Genomic DNA, 19,328 nt, shown 5'->3' on the forward strand with positions numbered 1-19,328 from the left:
AAATATTAAGAAATAACAAAATGAGTTAGGAACATAGATAGCTCTAAAAGTGAGGAAGCTTCATAGGCCAGATTTTTGCCTTTGCTCCACTTGGGTTTTAGAATTCTCCAGTGCCTAATCACAAGGTCATTTTCTGCTCTGACCTGACAGTTTGTAGTGGTACCATCAGGGGAGTATAAACTCCATTCTCCTTGAAACCTGAACAGGCTTCTAGCTGACAGAAGCAGAGCATGACTGCTTTGATCTGAGATCTGACTTCTCTGTGACTGGCCAAATGGGGGCCTCCAAACTTGAATTAGTGATCTATGGAAAGCATCTCAGTATTATCTGATACTGCGGTCCTTAAATAGCTGTCAGTTCACAGCGCCTTTACATTTGCGCTCTTTATAGCTGCTTTGAACTTTTGGCTCTTTTAGCCCTTTCATCAGAGGCCTGGGAGAGAAGTCAGAACATCTAGCCATCTCAGAGTGTTTATCTGGCTCCCCACTTCTCTAGCCTGAGCCTAAATCAGACAGATGGAGGGCGGTCTTCCACTTAAACCATCTAGGGAAAGAAGCTGGAGTGTTCCCGATTAAGTCATTGGATGTTTCCTCACTCCTACCTTTGAAAGATTTGTTTTCACAGAGGAACCTAAGTTAAATTAAGGATTAGCTGGAACAGATTAAGTATATTTTCTCTGATTCTCCCTTGAGCAGAGGTGAGAATAACATTTCCTTTGCCCCCACGCAATATCCTTTTGTATGCTGAAAGATTCTTAGGTTACCTCTCAGCAATTCCTGCAAATTGCCCACATAACCCTATTTCGGGAGAACTGGTGATGTAGTTACATGGAGTCGCAGGTTCATTTCTTAGCTGGCCTGGAGGCCGGCTCTGAAGTACCCGAATGAGGCAGTTAGGACCTTGGCACGCTCACTCCATATTCATCCTTGACCTTCTTAGGCCTATGGAAGTGAAAAACACACTAGAAATGAAATCGGATCTTTCCATGGAACCGTAGAAAGCTTCCATTTATTTTATTGGTGTAACAGCAAGCCAGTGACTCTTAAAATGTGGCTCGTAAAGTGCGAGAACAGTGAGCTTGTCTGTAGCTTAATGGACCCTCAATTTCGAATTCCTTTAGGCTAGGAATATATCTGCTGGTCAGTTCTGTTTTGGTAACTCCTCACCTTGCCCACCACACAAGGAGCATTCAGCAAATGCTGCTGACTGACTGAGAGGGAGCTTCTTGTATTAAGAAATGCAAATAGCTGAGAGAAGTAAGCTTTCCAGGCCTGGTTGTGGAGAGTCTTTCCCTTCCATATGATTAGAAGTGTTCAGCCTCTTACCATCAGCTAGGTTGGAATTATATTTCTTTGATGGCTGGAAATTCAGAAGCATCCATGCAGCCAACTTAGGCAATGTCTGGGGTGGTGTCTGGAGTGACTGTAAATTATTTGTAATTTACAGGCTCATGGTGAGAGCTGGGTGGGCTTGGCCGTGACCCTGTGCTCACAGATGCCTCTAACTGGATGTGGTTCCATGGCATGGTGTTTAAAGAACAGCATGGAGAGTGGTGACTCTGTTTCCTTCTTTTGCAGTGTATTTATGGAAAACCCACGGGATCTGTTTTTACCACAAATGCTTATGCTGTTGTCTCACATCACAACCAAAATCCAGAGTTCTATGATGAGGTAAAGCACAGGATTCTAACGTTTATGAAATGCAGGGGTTGCTCTTTTTTTCTTTGTCATTTCCAACATTGTATCTGCACTTTTCAGCCCCCGAGTGTTTTCTCCCATGAAAATAGAAAATGTCACATCAAAACAAGGGGCCACTGCCTGCTTGGTGCCCTTTGATGACAGTGGAGCATTTGCCCACAAGTGGAAGGGGCTCGGACGTGAGATAATGTAGGAAACAGACACCAGGCTGGAACGAGGTTTCTAGCCCTCCCTTTGACACCTGGCTCTGTCACCTTGAGCAAGTTACTTCCCCTTTCTGAGTCTCCATTTCCAAAGCTTAATGAGAAATTTAGAAGGGATTTTCCGAACACCCTCTAGCTGTTTCCTCCTGTGGTTCTTTCTGCATGGGAGGACACAGACTCTGTAAGTGAAACTCTTTGAGAGACTCAGCAGCTCAGCTGGGCCACCAGAATCCCGTTGGCTGCACCAGATGTCTCAGTGCCACGCAGGCAAAGGGGACTGGTGTACTCTCCGGGTCTGTGGGCACCCTTCCTCAGTCTCTGTCTTTGACTCCATCTCTCCCTCTTTTTCCTTCTTCCCACTTCTCATTTTTTTTCTTTTTTGTGGGGTTGGGGGCAGGAGGTAATTAGGTCTATTTATTTAATTATTTATTTACTGGAGATGCTGGGGATTGAACCCAGGACCTCGTGCATGCTGAGCAAGCGCTCTACCACTGAGCTATACCCTCCCTCCCCCACTTCTCTATCTCTATGTCTCCGTGTCCTTCCCAGTGTCTTAGTGTCTCTGTCACACTGCCTCTTCTAGTCTGTATGTATCTGGCTTATCTGAATCCTCAGGCTGCTTTTGATTCCCACATGTCTCCCTGGAACCTGGCTGTGCATCCCAGGCCAGAAACTCTGCTGTTGCTGCTTCTCGGGCCCCACGTCTCCATTCCTGGCTTGGGCTGAAACCATCCCCCCTGCCGTCCCGATTTCCCCAGGTCCACCTGCTGTTGTGTGGAGGAGGCCTTATACCCCAGCCTTAGGCTGGCTCATTCCTTCTCAGTCCAATGCCCCTACATTCGCGGGGGATGGGGAGGAGGATAATGGTGCTTTGCGTTTTTGCCACCCAGGGAGGGAGTATGTCCATATTTATGTGCAGCAGAGCATTAGATACCCAGATGGTCTGCGTCCTGTGGATAGGCAGATTCTGTGGTGAAATATACCTACAACAGAAATTAGTTATAACACCAAAACCATGCCTTGTGTGAATGATAATTAGACCAGATGTCCATCACTGAGCTGTTTAATATGTCCCTCTCTGCAACCAATGCCAGTCACTAGAGGAAACTTGTTCATGTAGTAAATAGTCCACATTATCTTTAGGAAGCCAGAAATAGACTTTTCGATCATTCACTGTATATTGACCAGGAAAGTGAATATGAGTGTGTGTGTTTGCGTGTGTTCTCTACAGGTACACGCATGTCCGTTAAATCAACTCAACCTGTAATCTGTCTCCCACATACTTCCCAGGAGGCATTACGAATATTCAGTTGGGTTCTGATTGGAAAATTACTCGAGATGCTTGTATTGAAGTATTAATTTTTCACATTAAATTCATGTGTCAGGATGGCGTTTTTTTTTATTCAAGACTGAAGTTGTGTTTTTCATTTAAAGAAATTTATATGAGTTGTAATTTGTTGATACCATAATACCACAGTGACTTTTGCACATTTACTTGTAAAGGCTTAATTTTTTTTTCATGGAAAGAAGGGCAATGATTGCCAAAAAAGCAGCCTTTCAAGTTCAGTGCACATTGTAGATGGATTGCATTGACTGACTCAGATTGAGTTACATAGTATCCCTGGGCTGTAAGGATGTGGTTTTGATCCAGCATTTTAGAAAATCCTACTGCAAAGTTGAATCCAGGAGAATCAACTGGACTCTCCAGCAAAAGTAATAAATCAGCCCTCACAACCCGGGAGAATATTGTTGTCAAACTGAAACTGACCAGAAAAGCATTTGGAATATATTTAAATGATAACTATTATTTGACCACTTGGCCTGTCCTTTAGAAAAGTATGTCATTGGAAAAGTATGATGAAACAGAACTAAAGGTCTGACAGTCCAGCTTGACAATTAACACAAAAGAAAATGCTATTTTTATTTTGCTTTCCTTTCAGATTAAAATTGAGCTTCCCATTCACCTGCATCAGAAACATCATTTGCTTTTCACTTTTTATCATGTAAGTTGTGAAATTAACACAAAGGGAACAACCAAAAAGCAGGACACAGTTGAAACCCCAGGTACGTGTGCTCCTTCAATGTCTCTCTCTAGAGCTGTTTGAAGTGGAGTTGTCTGGGAGATATAACCTCTTTTCCTCAAGTTACAAACCACTTCCCTTCACCAAAAAGTACATGTCTGAGTTAAAAGTTCACTGGTAAAAGATGAATTATGTGTTCATTTTATCATCATTTCTACCCAGTGTCATGTCCAAATGCTTGCAGTGTGCTTCGACTATTGTAGGCAACATAAAGTAATACTGCCCTTCTCAGAGGGAAACCCATATTGTGCTGCAGCATTTTTGTTATCTCTTTGATGTAGAATGGCCCAGCAACCAGAACTTTCCAGTTCTGCTCAGTGGGAAGAGGGAAGTGAGCCCATAACCATGAGCATTTTTGAACCTGAGGGAGATTGGTGTTCTAATGAGAAGAGGACACGTTGCATGAACTTGAATAAGCATTGCTCTTGAAGTCCCAGGCATGGTCCCATTCAGCAAGGTTTTAGATAAACCAGGGAGAAGCATCCTTAGAATGAAGGAGGCCCTGTGAACACCCACTATATAAATGTCAGCAGGCCCTGGGATTCAGATCCAAGGTAGTCTAGATCCATCTTAAATTCGTTCATTTGTTCATTCACTCAGCAAGTATGTCTGCATAGTTACACTGTATAAGATACTGTAGGTGGTGCTCTGGAGAATACAGTGGAGAATCAAACCTAGCTCTCATCTTCAGTGAGCAGTGATCTAGCAGGGGAAATGAGACCTAGGTAGACAACTCTAATACAAGATAGAAAGTAGCAGTTACTAAGAAAGTGGCTCCCTGTGATCTTAGAGCAGAGCGAATTATTACTTCAGTTGGTGGAGGGACAACTGGCTGGGATTCAGGGAAGACTTCCAGGAGGAGATGGTGTGTGTGGGAGGCCTTAAAGGGCAAGGTAGTTCACTAATGCAGAGATGGCAGGACGGTGGAGGACTCCAGGGTGAATGAGCATCCGGTACAGAGGCAGAGCGTTGAGGGGTATGGATGGGGAACCACAGGTGGTTCAATGCCACTGAAGCACAGGGTCCTGCGAAGGGAATCAGGATGCCAGGTGGAAAAGGAGGCATCTGACCGTGGAAAGCCTTCCAGATTGTGGATTTGATTTTATTCTGTCACCAGTAGGGAAGTACTGAAGAATTATAAACACCAGTCAGAGCTGTTTTGCAGGAAATCTAAGCAGGGAGCAATATAATGGGTAAGGTGAGTTGGAGCAGGAAGAAGGAAGGAAACACCAGTTAGGGGGCCATTTCAAAGGCCAGGAGAGGAAGACAAAGAGAATTACAGAGAAATATATTAGGCCTGGCGAGAGACTGGCTGCTAAAGAGATAATTCTAAGTTAGCACTGAAGTTTCAAAACTGGAAAGAAGGTATTGCCAAGTAGCAGAATTGTGGGTAGGGATGGTAGGTTTTGGACTGATGCTGAGCTTGAGGTGTTAGACATCTGAGTGATGCTTGGCAGGCAGAGGACTGAATGTTAGGAAGTTCCGTTAGTGGCTAGCATGGTCCTGTTCTGGATCCCCATAGAAATTGCAGTTCATTCAGGCTCGGGACCTTGTAGGGTGAGAAGAAATCGGGCAAACAATGAGAACCCATAACAGTGCACCTCCTGAGAAACAAATTGGCTAGTTCCTTATCCAGATCCTAAACGGAAGTGTGCAAGATGCTCAGTGAAGCATGAGACACTTACTTGGTGTGCCACCGTCACTTTTAACTGTCTGTCCTTTAAGTGGCTTCACACCTTTGAGCGGAGCATCTGCTTGACATTGTACCTTTATAGCTTCTAGGGGTTCTACATGAGTTTTGACTGAGACACCCTTGGCCATGCTCTGATTAATTCACAGTGCAAAAATGTTGCCCAAGCGATTCCAGAGAGACAGAAAGCAGATGAGTGGTTGTCCGGGACTGGAAGGAGAGGGGTGTAAGGTGTGACTTCTAAGGGGTATGGAGTTTCTTTCTGGGCTGATGAAGAAGTTCTGGAATTAGAGAGTGGAGGTAGATGCCCAGTTTTGTGACTATACTAAGAATCATTGAAGTGTATACTTGAAACAGATGAATTGTATGGTATCTGAATTATATCTCAATAAAAATTTCTATGAGGAAAAAATATCGTCTAAGAACAAGAAATCTATTTTCAGTTTCCTACTCTCTAGACTGGAAACCTTTGTCATTTGTCTAATTTTCAGTTTAACTACTTTGACAGGGTCCTTTTGAGTGATTCTTCTGCTCATGTTCCTTTCCTCTGCTTTTTATAAACGGAGAGCTCTGGGTAAAGCATTTCTGAAGCTTTACTAGTAATGATGTCCTTCAGGCATGTTGCAGCATCTGAGAAAACCATTCAGTCTCCTTAGAGAAAGCAATGTATTAGTCTCCTTAAGGATTAAAGCATTTGCCAAATTAAACACGTGAATGAAAACATTCTAACCAGATTTGTGTTGACTTCTACATTCACAATGTAAACACGCATACACATACACACTCACGCAAAGTATTTTAAAGCATCAGAAAGCAGTTGCTTTAACAAGCACTCTCTGGCCAACACCCTCTCTCAGATGCCAAAACTCAGTCCAGAGTTTTGTTTTTTTTTACAGCTGAGTTATAAACACTTGAAGCCCAGAGTAATCTCTATAATGGAAATACTGACACTGCTTGACTTGAGCAACACAGATGGCTCTGGCTTTTTTAGGAGAACATGATGAGTTTTCTAATGGGAAGCCAAGAGGCTCCTTTGGGTAGAACCGTTCAGAAATGTAGACACTGGGGAGAAAAATCTCTCAGTGGATTCAATTTGTAAGCACTGTGCCCTGCATTCTCCTCCTACACCTCTTCCTTCTGTAATCAGGAAAACTGCCCAGCTGAATACTGCCTTGTATAAATATGGAATGTAACCTTGACGTGTGACCTACATTTTCCATAGTCCCTTACTTCCCATAGGGTTGCTGGAAGAAATTTTAGAACATGGTGATTGCTGTCTGATTATAGTCTCAGATATGAGACTTTACCTTCTTAGTAAGGATGGATGAGAGACATGTGAATCTTTTGAAAAATAAGTCTACCAAAATTATTTCCCAATGTTAATGAATATTAAATATTATGAATAATATTAAATAATACTTGAAGATAATGAAATTGATGTACTTTAAATGTTTTAAGGTATTTTTGTATATTTGCTCACTTTGGTTTTTCAATAACTCTGTTAGATGGAAAAACGATGTGTTGTTGTTCCCATTTTTATAGTCAAAGAGATAGAGTAAATAACCTGTTAGTGGCCAGGCTGGGATTAGGAAGCGATCCAAACTCATCGATCCTTCCTGAGTACTCAGATGCCCAACAGCTGGATGAACTCCCACCTACAGACCCCTGGCAACATCATCAGCCCTACCCTGCTCCCCAGCAGCCAGACATTTGTGTAGCTAATTGCATTTGCAATTTCATGTCTCATGGTTGATTATTGTCTTGGCAGTTGGCTTTGCCTGGGTACCTTTGCTGAAGGATGGTAGAATCATCACATTTGAGCAGCAGCTGCCAGTTTCCGCCAATCTTCCCCCAGGCTACCTGAATCTGAATGATGCAGAATCCAGAAGGGTAGGAAAATATCTGTGTTTGTTGAAGTAATCATGATGAAATGTTTAAAAAGTAGAATTCCATTGGCATACTTGATAGTTTGGTCTAGTAGTAGCTACTCAAAGTGCAGTTTGAGGACTGGTGCTGGCCCACAACAAAAATAAGTATGGGAAATGAGTGTTGAAAAGTCTTTATAATAGTTTGACAAAGTAACCTCACATCTCTTGGTTCTAATAATGATTTTTCAAAATGGGACTTCGATTTCGTTCATCATTTAAAAAATTCATTTCTTTGGTATTTTTATTGTAATGTATAAAAATATTAGCCTGAAAAGGAGTGGAAGTTCAAAATGATTTAGGGTACATTTATTCTAGACACAAGTTACTTTCTCCAGTAACTCCCTGTGTGTGAAAGTAACACACTTGTTTCTGAAAAATGTTGAAATGCATAAAGGTGTTATATGTTGTTCATCTATCTATTGCTCTGTTACAGAAACTCAAGTGTGTATTTTCTCTTCACAGCAGTCTAATGTGGATATTAAGTGGGTAGATGGTGCCAAGCCTTTGTTGAAGATTAAAAGCCACTTAGAGTCTACCATTTACACTCAAGTAAGTTACATCAACTGAATTTTGTCAGTTTTAATACCTGAGTGTCTTTCTTGATTAAAATAGATTATATTTGATTGCTACAGCCTTAGTGAAGTTGTCGCCTGAAAGACTTTCTCATTAGTGATAACATCATTCTTACTAATAGCTCACATTTTATAATTCTTCTCAAATCGCACTATCCTTTTATTCTCAAACTGAGTCGAGTCTTACAAAACTCTGAAAGGAACATGGATGCTAGTATCACCATTTTTTAACAATAAATTTTATTTTTTGTGAACAGTCTTAGATTTACAGAAAAATTATTAAGATAGTACAGAGATGTCCCATATACCCTGTGCCTAGTTCCCCCTGGTAGTAACATCTTACGTTACGATGGCACTTTTGTTACAACTAATGAACCAGTGTTGAGACATAATTATTAACTGAGGTCTGGACTTTATTCAGGTTTTTTTTAGTTTTTACCTATTAATGATCCTTTTCTATTCTGTTTAGTTGTCCCATCTGAGGCTCTTATTGGCTGTGACAAGTTCTGAGACTTTAATTGTTTCTGGTGACCTTGTCAGGTTTCAGGGGTACTGGTATTTTGTAGGATGCCCCTCTGTTGGAATTTGTCTGATGGTTTTCTCATGGTTAGACTGGAGTCGAACACAGAAATTTGTAGTCAGTGGACCAGGGCTGACCACTACGGTTTGCTCTTAGCCTTGGCATACATGTCATTAGAATCAACTACCTGTGAGGAAACCTCAGGCACACTTTGAAAATCACAGAGAAGCTGAAGTCCCCACTTATTGGTGTGGCCTGCATGGTCCTTCTCAGCTCTCCCTGCCTACTTTGCCATTTTATAGGTAAAGAAACTGAGGCTCGGTCAGATTAGATGATTTACCCAAAATCACACAGGTAATAATTACAGGAAGTAAGTCACAATCCAAGTTTCATTATTCCAGTTCCTGATACAGTCCATGCTGTCCCCAAAATCAATGTCTACAGATTCCACATAGGACAGCTGGACACCGGCCGGTGCCGGGCCGGGGTAACCCGGGCGCTGAGTGCCTGAGACTTGTTCCGGCAACTCCCTGCTGCAACCTTCTCTTCACCTGTCAGTTCAGACCTCCAATCCCACTCGTTTCATTAAAATACAGAAGCAGCCCGACTTTAGAGACTACACTAGCCATAAAAGAAATTAAATACATGCTTGACTAGTTGGGCATGAACTGAGGCCGAGCTGGTGTGTGTAGGTCCGTGCTGAGCGCGCCCGGGTTTGCTGCCTCGTGCGCTGCTTGGGAGGACTCGGCTCCTTTATGAACACATGTGCTGGTAGCTGCAGCTGCCGAGTCTGGCCATTAGAATCCCCTGGTAAATAGGTTTGCAAGATGCGGGTGGCGGGGAGGGGAGAGGTAGAGAGCCTGTGTTGAAGGTAATGAATCAGATTTCATACGGCTGTGTCCATCTGTTTTTCAGGATCTACATGTGCACAAATTCTTCCACCACTGCCAGCTGATTCAGTCAGGCTCGAAAGAAGTTCCGGGGGAGCTCATCAAATATTTAAAGGTAAATGAACAGCAGCTTTCTGTGAAAGGTTTGTTTTTCATGTCTTTTTGTTGCCACATTTTTGATGTGGCGGGGAAAGACTCGAACACTTTGAAAATACTTTCCACTGTGTAGCCTCAAGAGAACACTTTCTATTATTTGCTTTTCCATCAAGTGGCTGTTTAGAAGCAGAGAGCAGAATTGCTACATTAGGAAGAAAATCTTATAGCTAGAATTCGACGTCGTATTTTTAAACATCTCATGAAAATGTTTATTTCCGGCTCCATAAATGGATTTTTCCAGGTCTTTTCTCATCCTGCTGACTTGACTGCCTGGTAAAGGTGGAGAGTGCTCTGCGGAAAAGGGCCAGGAGGAGCACAGTCACTTCTGCCTGGAAATGTGAAATGATTCCTCTGTCTGTAGGTGAAGGATTATCAGAAAGGTCAGCTGAAGAGAGAGAACCTAGTTTCTGCATGTTACATAGAGAGAATCTTAAGAAACACCATATTTTATCAGACGTATTGGGAATCCAAGACTCCGTTTATTTCCTAACTTGGACCTAGCTGACAGTGACTTTTCCTTTGGCTGCTCTTCAGTAGGTCAGCCATGGCCAGTCTGAGGAACTTTGATTTTAAATGAAGCCTCTACAGGATTTCCCTTTGGACCTATGTTAATACTGAATGATATTCTTAGGGAAAAAAATATTCATTTATTTCAGAGAGGTACTATGATATGAGATAACACATGAATGGATTCTGGAATCACAAACTCAGATCTGTCAGCTCGGTGATTGACCTTGACCAAATTACTTAACTTCTCCAAGCCTTTGGTTCTTTATCTGTCATGTAACGGTAATAATAACACCAACGTAGAGGGTGGTTGTGAGGCCTCAGTGAGATAGGGCATCTGTGGTGTAGCAGTCATTCAAGAAGAAAGCACTTCTTTCCTGAGTGCTTCCTATGGGCCAGGCATCATTCTAAGCATTGGGAGTATAAGTGAAGAAAACAAACAATATCCCTATTTTCAAGGATCTTAACTTTGTTGTAGAGACAGACGGACAATAAACACATAAACAAATAAATATATACATATACAGTAGTCCCTCTGTATCCACAGGGGATTGGTTCCAGGACCCTCCATAGACACCAAAATCCAAAGATGCTCAAGTCCCTTGCAGTCGGCCCTCTGTATCCGCAGATGTGGAACCTGCAGATACAGAGGACCGAGTGTATGTCGTGTCATAAATACTATAAAGAAAACCAAAACATAGTGAAGGGGAATAAGGAGCGATAAAGGGTCCCTCTTTCAGATAAAATGTCAAAGAAGAACTCTCCAGTAAAGTGATATTTGACAGAGACCTAAAGGAATTGGGGGGGGGGGTGCCAGCTATGTAGACTTCTGGGGGAGAGCTGGAAACAGCAAGTGCGAAGGCCCTGAGGAGCTTGCTTGGTGTGTTGAAGGAACAGCAGGACTTCCAGCATGGTTGGCACATGGAATGATGGGACATCACATTGGAAAGGTAGCTGGGTTGCTGGTCAAGTAATGGCTCAATAAGACCTGATGAAGAGTTAGACTTGTACCCCGAATGAGATGGGAAGCCTTGAACAGAGGAGTGACAGGATGTGCCTTTGGTTTCTGAAGTATCATTCTGCCTACCATACAGAAACGATACTGTTGGAAGGGGGATATCAGGGAGCTAGCTAATAAATGGTGGCTGTTATTCTTAAGTATCAGTGAGAGATATAACAGTCATCTAACTTCAAATCTTTTCCTTGGCTAAGGGCTAGAACTCCCGCTCTCTGTATGAATGCTTTGTTCAGATCTTGGCGTTTCTTCCAGTGGGGAAGCTTTGTAAAAGTTTTAACAGAGTTAAACACAGCAGTATTTTCCTATACTGGTATTCTTAGAATGGAGGGGAGAAAAAGTACTCACATTTGCGTTTTTAAGGGTGTGGAATTTCTGATATTTATGTGACCTATGCTCGCCCTCTAGTGGCAGTGAATGAAATGCCATGAGATTACAGAAAGCCAAACTCCTGTATGGAATGTTAGTGCTGAAAGGGCTCCCTAGAGAATTTTTTTTACAGATGAGGAAACCAAGACCCGAGGAGAGTGACTTGCCTGTGGTCATTCAGCTGGTTAGTAGTGGAGTGGAGCTGAGCTGAGCCTGTTTTTTGCTGTGTCTCTTGACTCCTAGTCCTGTGTTCTTTCTACCAAACCTTGCTATCTGTTGTTGTCCCTATAATGACATTGTTCCATTGGTTCATTTAACATCTACATTTTGAGCTCTTATTATGTGTTTAGTATATTCCTAGATATTGTGGGGCTTTCAAAGAGTAATAACTTCGGCTCATTATCCATAGGGATCTTACAACCAGTCAGAGACAGGACACATATAAGTCAAATGACAATATACATCAGTAGTACAAATGATAGTCCAAAGCAATATATCATTAAACGTCAAATCCATGATACAGGGTATAAATGCTAATAGTTCACAAAACCGCTGAACCACTAAGACTAGAGGGTTTCCATCTTTTTTCAGTCATTCCTCAAATATTTACTGAGCACCTGCTATGGGTCAGATACTGCACTGGATGCTGGGAATATAATGGGGAACAATTCAGACAACGTACCTGGTCTGGCTGGGGTAGAGGGGTCATAAGTAAGTAAGTAATGTTGGATAGGGATGAGTGCCATGAAGGAAACAGAACAAGTTAATGGGATCTAACATGACCAGGAGTGCAGTCGAGATGGAGTTGTCGAGGAAGGCCTGTCTGAGGAGATGATGATGTTTTAAGCTGAAAAGAAACTGATGCCAGGAAGACACCTACAGGTGGTAAAGCTGCGTAGAAAGCTGACAGTATTGCAACAGGTGTAAACACCTTGCAATGGCATGTGTGAACAACAGAAAAAAAGCAATGACAGCAGAGCTAGCGCGCACTGAGCAGCGAAGGCGGGGGATGGCCTCAGATGAGTGTGGAGAGACACACAGGTACGTGTAGGATGGGGAGCCCTTGACAGCTTTTTGTTCGTGGTGCTTTGTTTTGTTTGTAACAAAGGGAAGTGACATTATTGAATTTGCCTTTCAGAAGAACCCTCTGGCTGCTGTGTGGAGAATAAATTATAGGGGAACAGTACTGGTGCAGGGAAATCAGTTCTGCACGGAATGTCCGTCTCTCTTTTCTACCTGACGTGATACTGCTTGTCCTTTAAGCTTCCTCCTCTCTGAAGCCTCATGTGATGTTCCCTCCCCACTTGCAGACTTCTCGGTTGCTTCTTCCTCTTTGCATTTTGTATATACCGCTGTCATACTGTTCACTGTTTGTATTGCGGTGATTTAGGTCCATGTACTCCCCCCCATAGGCTGAACTGCTTCATGGTAGGAACCGTGTTTTTTGTTGTTGTTGTTGTGCTTGGCAGCTGGAAGTTCATTCAGTATGCCTTTGTTGACTGAGTGAGTGAACGGCTTCACTGAAGTGGAGGTTTGAGCTTGCCTTGGAGGGCTGGCTGGGATTTAGCTAAAAAATGTGAACAAAGGCACAAAGGTAGAAATGCATACAATATATGCAAAGAGCAGTCAAGATAGCAGTTTGGCCTTGTCAAGAATGATGGGTATTAAGGCTAAAAATGTAGGTTGGGTCTTAAGTAACTTAGACTTAAGAGTTTCTCAAACTTGGCACTATTGACATTTGGGGCAGGATAATTCTGTGTTGGAAAGGGCTGTCCTGCACGTTGTAAGATGTTTGGTAGTACCCCTGGCCTATCCACTAGATGTCAGTAGCACCCCCGAATTGCAACAACTCAAAATGTCTCCAGACGTTGCCGGATATCCCGTGGGTTGAGGACCACTGCCCTAGGTAATGTGGAGACATCAAAAAAATCTTGATGGTGGCAGGTGGTGGCCTTATGTAACCAGTATTTGAGGAAGATTAATTTTTGGAAATGAGAGTTGGACATACTGGGAGTGAGGAGAAACTGTACAGAGACCTACTAGAACATTATTAGACTATTTTGGTTACAGTTGAGAGAGTCCTGAAAAAGGGTGACGGCTGTGAGGATAGAAGAGAGGGGGCAAAATGAAGGAAAAACCTGAAGGATAGACCATGGGTTCCTTGAGCTCAGTTTCTTGCCTTATGCATCTGATTGAAGGGAAGCTGCCGGAGATCTCAGAGGTCACTGTTGAGATGAGAGAGGCCTGAGAAGGGATGGTCGGTACAAGGATGGAAAGATGGAGCAAAAGTAAGAGAGACTGAAAGAGAAATATTGAGTTCCTTAGTACAGAGACTTGTCCATCTCTGTATTTCCCATGGCACCAAATACTGAATTGGTATAGAATAGGGTTCAGTGAGGTTTTTTGGTTGGCGAATTGACTAAGTGAATGAATGAATGAATGCATGCGAAGAAAAGGGAAGGAAGAAGAAATTTTAGAAATTTTGTTGCTTGTATCATTCTATGTATATACGAACACATTTCTTCATTTTGATATTAACATGGCAATCACTAGAGACAGGGTGTTATTAGCATTTTGCAGAAATGCATTATGAAGTGGTTAGAATGCAAAACTGCTTCAGTTTGTAGATGATGCCAACGTAAAGCCAATTATATGTAGAAACACACTTTATTGAATCCCACGTAAGTTTTCACCAGAAAATGATGGCCCACTTTCCCCTGTAAAACACACTGCTGGGGCTGGTAGGCGGTCTCCAGCACCTCTAAGCACACCTGCTCCCCACCCCAGTTGAGTGTTGGTTTACCAAGAGTCAGTTGTCTTTATTCCAAAACCTGGTTTTCCCAGGTACACTTGTTATCTTCAGTAGAATATTTAATATTAAATAAACTAACAACATCTGAGTGCCGAAATAAGAGACGTGGATAAAGTAATTGACAAAGTCCTCTATCCCATGAAGCTCATATTTAAGCGAGCTTATAGTCTAGTGAATATATTTCTCATTACTTAATTTTTTGTTGTTTCACCTTTGCAAGTTATATCATATTTCTGTTTGTTTCCATAACTAATAATGACTTATTTTAGTGTTTGCATGCCATGGAGATCCAAGTCATGATACAGTTTCTACCTGTAATTCTTATGCAACTCTTCCGAGTTCTCACAAATATGACCCATGAAGATGACGTTCCTATCAACTGCACCATGTGAGTTTCGGTGTTATAATACAAAGAAGCAACTTTTGTTTCCTCTTGCATTTCTTCATTTTAAATATGAATTTAATCTTACAAATGAGAACCCAAAAGTCAGAAATCTAGTATCAGTTTTCTCTAGTTTCATGCTTCTCAGATTGGGGGATTTATATCCGGAGGGATAGATGGTACCAGAAACCATAGGATAAACTACTGTTTTCCTCAACCAGGGGTTCTAAAACTGCTACATGTTAGGATCACCAGGGAATCTTTTAAAAATGTCTATTCCCAGACCATACTTCATACCAATTAAACCAGAATCTCTGAAGGTGAAACTCAATATAAATAATTAAAAAAAATACTTTCCCAGGTGATTGCATAATGCAATGGACTTTGAGAACCATTGCCCTTGACCAGTGTTGTCCAATAGAACTTTCTCCAGTCATGGAAATGTTCTATACTGGTGCAGTCCAATATGGTAGCCATTAGCCACATTTAGCCACTGAGCACTTGAAATGTGGCTAGTGTAACTGAGGAACTGACTTTTTAATTGTAATTAATTTTAATTAATTTACATGGCCACTTGGGAATAGTGGCTCTCATATTGGACAGAGTGGCCCTAGGCCATCAATTTTTACTTGAAAGAATAAGGGAGTGTTCTTTTTATATAAAAATAAACGAAGATAAATTGTAGAGTAGAATGCAAAGTGTACCTGAAATTTGCAATTAAAACAGGAGACTTCCAAAAAATTGTGAGCTCAGTGCTGGGTGTTTCTGGCGTTGCTGCTTCTGCTGGTGCCACAGCCTCTCCCCTGAGGGCTCAAGCCACACACACCTGCATACTGTTTGCTCTTCTCTGCCGTTGGGGATAGTCTGCTCGAAAATTTAAGAAGCATTACTCTAGCCCAGTGGCTCTCAAAATGTGCTTCCTGGATCAGCCGTATCAGTATCACCTGAGCGCTTATTCAACTGCTAATCATTGAACTTCCCGCAGACCTAAAAACTCAGCAGGTCTGGGAGCGGGTTGAGCGCTCTGCCCTCCAGCTGATTGTCGCACATGCTCAAGTTGGAGAACCACAGCTAGTCTCGTAACTCTAAAACTTTCTATGAATTTTATATTTGCTTCCAATTTTAGTTCACATCATTATACCTGTTCTGTCTCTCCCTTCCTGTTCCCCCATCTGTTGACATGCTTAACATTTTAGTTTTCTATTTTCCTTTTATTCTCACCTAGAGGGGATTTCAATATTGACCTTACGGAAGGTGTCTTACTACATAGTAGCTATGACTACCCTTCAAATGTTATTTAGAAAGGGGATGAAACATCTGGGTTGCCAAAATAAAATATCCTTCTTTTGAACCAGGAAATATATTTTACAAGGCCCTGAGCACGTTAGATACTGAAATCTTTGTTAGACCTAAACTCCCACTACGCTGGACCCAAACTCCCGTCACCTTTAATTGTTGAGGCAGTGTTAGGTAGTTTTAGCGTTAGACATGACGGTTTTATCTAACAAACTGTGGTCGTGAATTGTAATCTGGCGCACTGACTTTTGTGAATGTTGTTTCAGGGTTCTCTTACATATCGTATCCAAGTGTCATGAAGAAGGCTTGGATAATTATTTAAGATCCTTCATAAAGGTTTGTGGAGTAAGCTTTCTTTCTGAGCAGTTTGTCTTATGAGAGAATTTTGCCTTACGGTTCGTTTTCTTTGATTGCAGTATAGCTTCCGACCTGAAAAACCGAGTGCTCCTCAGGCCCAGCTAATACATGAGACTCTGGCTACCACGATGATAGTGATATTGAAGCAGTCCGCAGACTTTTTAGCAATAAACAAACTGCTAAAGGTAAGGACACAGGCGACAAAAGCAGCCAGAGACATGCTTGTTTTGACACCCTCCCATTTCCCACCTGGTCTGTCATCAGTTTCTTATGTGACCCTCCTTTCCCCTCCAGTTCTCCATAGAACCTCCCACATTCCCTTCACCCTCCCCACCCCTCCCTGCCCACAGTCCAATGTGTAACAGAAAGAATTTTGGAGCAGAGAGACCTGGGTTAGAATCCTGTATCCACCACATAATAGTTCTGGGACCTGGAACCTGTTAGCAGTTCTGAGCCTCTATATTTTACTAAAATACAAGTAAAGCATGTAACATGTTGCGGGCACAAAGTAGGCACTCAAATGGTGGCTCTTCTTGTTATTTTTACTATTCCTATTATTAATGGTAGACTTTGAATTTCAAGTATCTTAAGATGTGTCTGCTTGAGGCTTCTCTGTACTCTTCCAAGTGTTCTCACACAGAAACACTTCTGCTACGCGGGCTGGCCCCAGTGTTGTACCAAGGGCAGGACTGGGTCCCCCACAGGGTGCAGGCAGTACTACGGTTCATTATCTACAGAGAATTTAAAAGCAGTAATAAAATAAACTAAAAGTTGGTTCGTACTTATCACCACATGTAGGCAAATGAAAGCAACATCAGTGATAAAATGCCCCTCCCTGCTGAGGTGAACGTTCTCAGCAAACACCCTTTGTCCTCCACCAGCCGGCCCTGAGGTACAACATTACCTTTTTGCCAACACGATTTGAAGGTGTTCTGTGGGACTTCAGTAGTCAATTGTGATCACTTTAAAATGTTATTACAGTTCAGAGACAAGTTCCATATTGATTTGTCAAACTTTGCTACGCTTCAAGGATTTGGGTAACTTTTAAAGACTGATTTTTATTTATTTGTTTATTTTAGTACTCATGGTTTTTCTTTGAAATTATTGCAAAGTCTATGGCCACATACTTGTTGGAAGAGAATAAAATTAAGGTAAGTAGGCTCAAGAATAATATTTTAACATGGACAGAGAAGGCTAATCTTATTCACAGGTAGCCATGACATGCAAATCCTCTTTTATATTTTAAGGGCTCTTGGCCCCTAGCTTTTTAAATTTTACTTAAAAAAATGGATGTATTGCAAAAATCTGAGGTCCAACAGTTCATGTGTTTTGGAAATCTAATCTTCAGAGACTCTTCCTCATACATTCTTTCCTGTTAGGTATTTCTCATGTTAAATACATTGTCTTTGAAGCTTTCCCTTTGTCTTGTGGTTTTAAAATGTCTATGTTAAAAATATTCATTTGGAAGAAGAACAAGTACCAAATCAGAAAGAACCTTTCTCTTAGAAAGGTCCAAGGCATGTACAAAGTTAAAAGCACTTTGTACAATAGATGTGTTCCTGAAATGTGCTGTATACATTTAGTTGTATTTTTAAACTCTTTCAAAAGTACAAAGAAACTTTCTTAGTTATAGGATTTGAAAGCTAAGATTTGCAAAGTAAAAAAATACTTGCTTCATATTTATCATTTTTGTCAGAATTTTCACAAAACAGGTTTACTGAAATTGAGATGCAGGGATACGTGTATAACTTTGTGTGTTAGGAAAAAGATGGAATGAAAAATGGACGCGTCTGTTTCTCAGGAACATGATTCCAGAGTTCGGTCAGAATGTCCAACTCTTGTTCATGATTTCAGTCAGTTATAGTATTAGAGGTCCAGATAGTTCCTGTAATGATCTAAAGTATACATTGAACTAGTGATGTCATTTTTAAGTTGGGAGAAAAATTATACTCTGGTTAAAAACACATTTATACATAGAATGTTTCAAACTAAAAACAACTGATTTATTTGCACCTTTTTTCCTATGCCTATTTAAGCTTCCCAGAGGCCAGAGGTTTCCTGAGGCATACCATCATGTCTTACATTCACTGCTTCTTGCAATAATTCCCCACGTGACTATTCGCTATGCAGAGATTCCTGATGAGTCCAGAAATGTCAATTATAGTTTGGCTAGCTTCCTGAAGGTGAGTTAAAGGTGGCCAGAACATGGTCAAGAATTATTCTTCACCAATATGGTCTTTAAAGCCAAAGGAAAATAATTACCCACTTTCTAGAGACTCAGCTAGGCTGCTGGAGAAACTTTTGACTGAATTAATCTATCAATTTAGTTAAACAGCCAAGTTTGATCCATTTACCCATAATGGCTAATTAATTAAATCAGAAGTCCCACACAGGTGGCTTAGCCAGGAGGCATGCCGCACTTGTTTTACATGGCATTTTTCAAATATGTTAATTTGAATGCCATTAGATGGGGCATGTACTTTCTAGGTTGCCACAATCCCCACCACTCCTTAATATACCTCTGACACTCTTTATACATTTAAATCACTTCCTTGACCCCATTGTCCTTTGAATTTGTAACTCTTGAACTAAAGCACAGTCTACATTGTTGCTGATGTAAATGAAAATTGTTAATTTTGGTCAGTAAGATTATCTTGTTTTAGAGAGACCAGAAACATCTGTGTTTATGAAAGATAGTACATTTCTCATTATTATATTTTGTTATCATTATGTAATGGGCAATGCCGGAATGCAGTTATTCTAGAAAGTGGGTAATAACAATATTTGATTTGTTGCAGAGAAGGGCCATGGGTTTGTGTTGCCTTAGTTTTGGCTTCTTTCCACTCCCTCTCT

The 19,328-nt window shown here is 41.4% G+C and overlaps 1 protein-coding gene across 4 annotated transcripts in view; it reads left to right on the plus strand.

Annotated features, from left to right (window-relative positions):
* DOCK11 (dedicator of cytokinesis 11) overlaps window positions 1-19,328 on the plus strand; it is a 169,813-nt gene that overhangs the window by 77,459 nt on the left and 73,026 nt on the right. For 3 of the 4 annotated variants that reach the window (XR_012504693.1, XM_074359257.1, XM_074359259.1), the window contains exons 19-28: window positions 1,578-1,670; window positions 3,841-3,964; window positions 7,440-7,561; window positions 8,062-8,148; window positions 9,607-9,696; window positions 14,710-14,828; window positions 16,385-16,454; window positions 16,535-16,660; window positions 17,555-17,626; window positions 18,512-18,658. Coding sequence is in view for 3 of the 4 variants with exons in the window: in XM_074359257.1 (XP_074215358.1) it covers window positions 1,578-1,670; window positions 3,841-3,964; window positions 7,440-7,561; window positions 8,062-8,148; window positions 9,607-9,696; window positions 14,710-14,828; window positions 16,385-16,454; window positions 16,535-16,660; window positions 17,555-17,626; window positions 18,512-18,658 (1,050 nt within the window). In the remaining variant the exon portion in view is untranslated. The remainder of the gene's footprint in view (window positions 1-1,577; window positions 1,671-3,840; window positions 3,965-7,439; window positions 7,562-8,061; window positions 8,149-9,606; window positions 9,697-14,709; window positions 14,829-16,384; window positions 16,455-16,534; window positions 16,661-17,554; window positions 17,627-18,511; window positions 18,659-19,328) is intronic. The other variant, XM_074359258.1, reaches the window with a different exon arrangement.

This window comes from Camelus bactrianus, chromosome X (genome assembly GCF_048773025.1).
Source record: "Camelus bactrianus isolate YW-2024 breed Bactrian camel chromosome X, ASM4877302v1, whole genome shotgun sequence".
NCBI classification, from domain to species: domain Eukaryota; kingdom Metazoa; phylum Chordata; class Mammalia; order Artiodactyla; family Camelidae; genus Camelus; species Camelus bactrianus.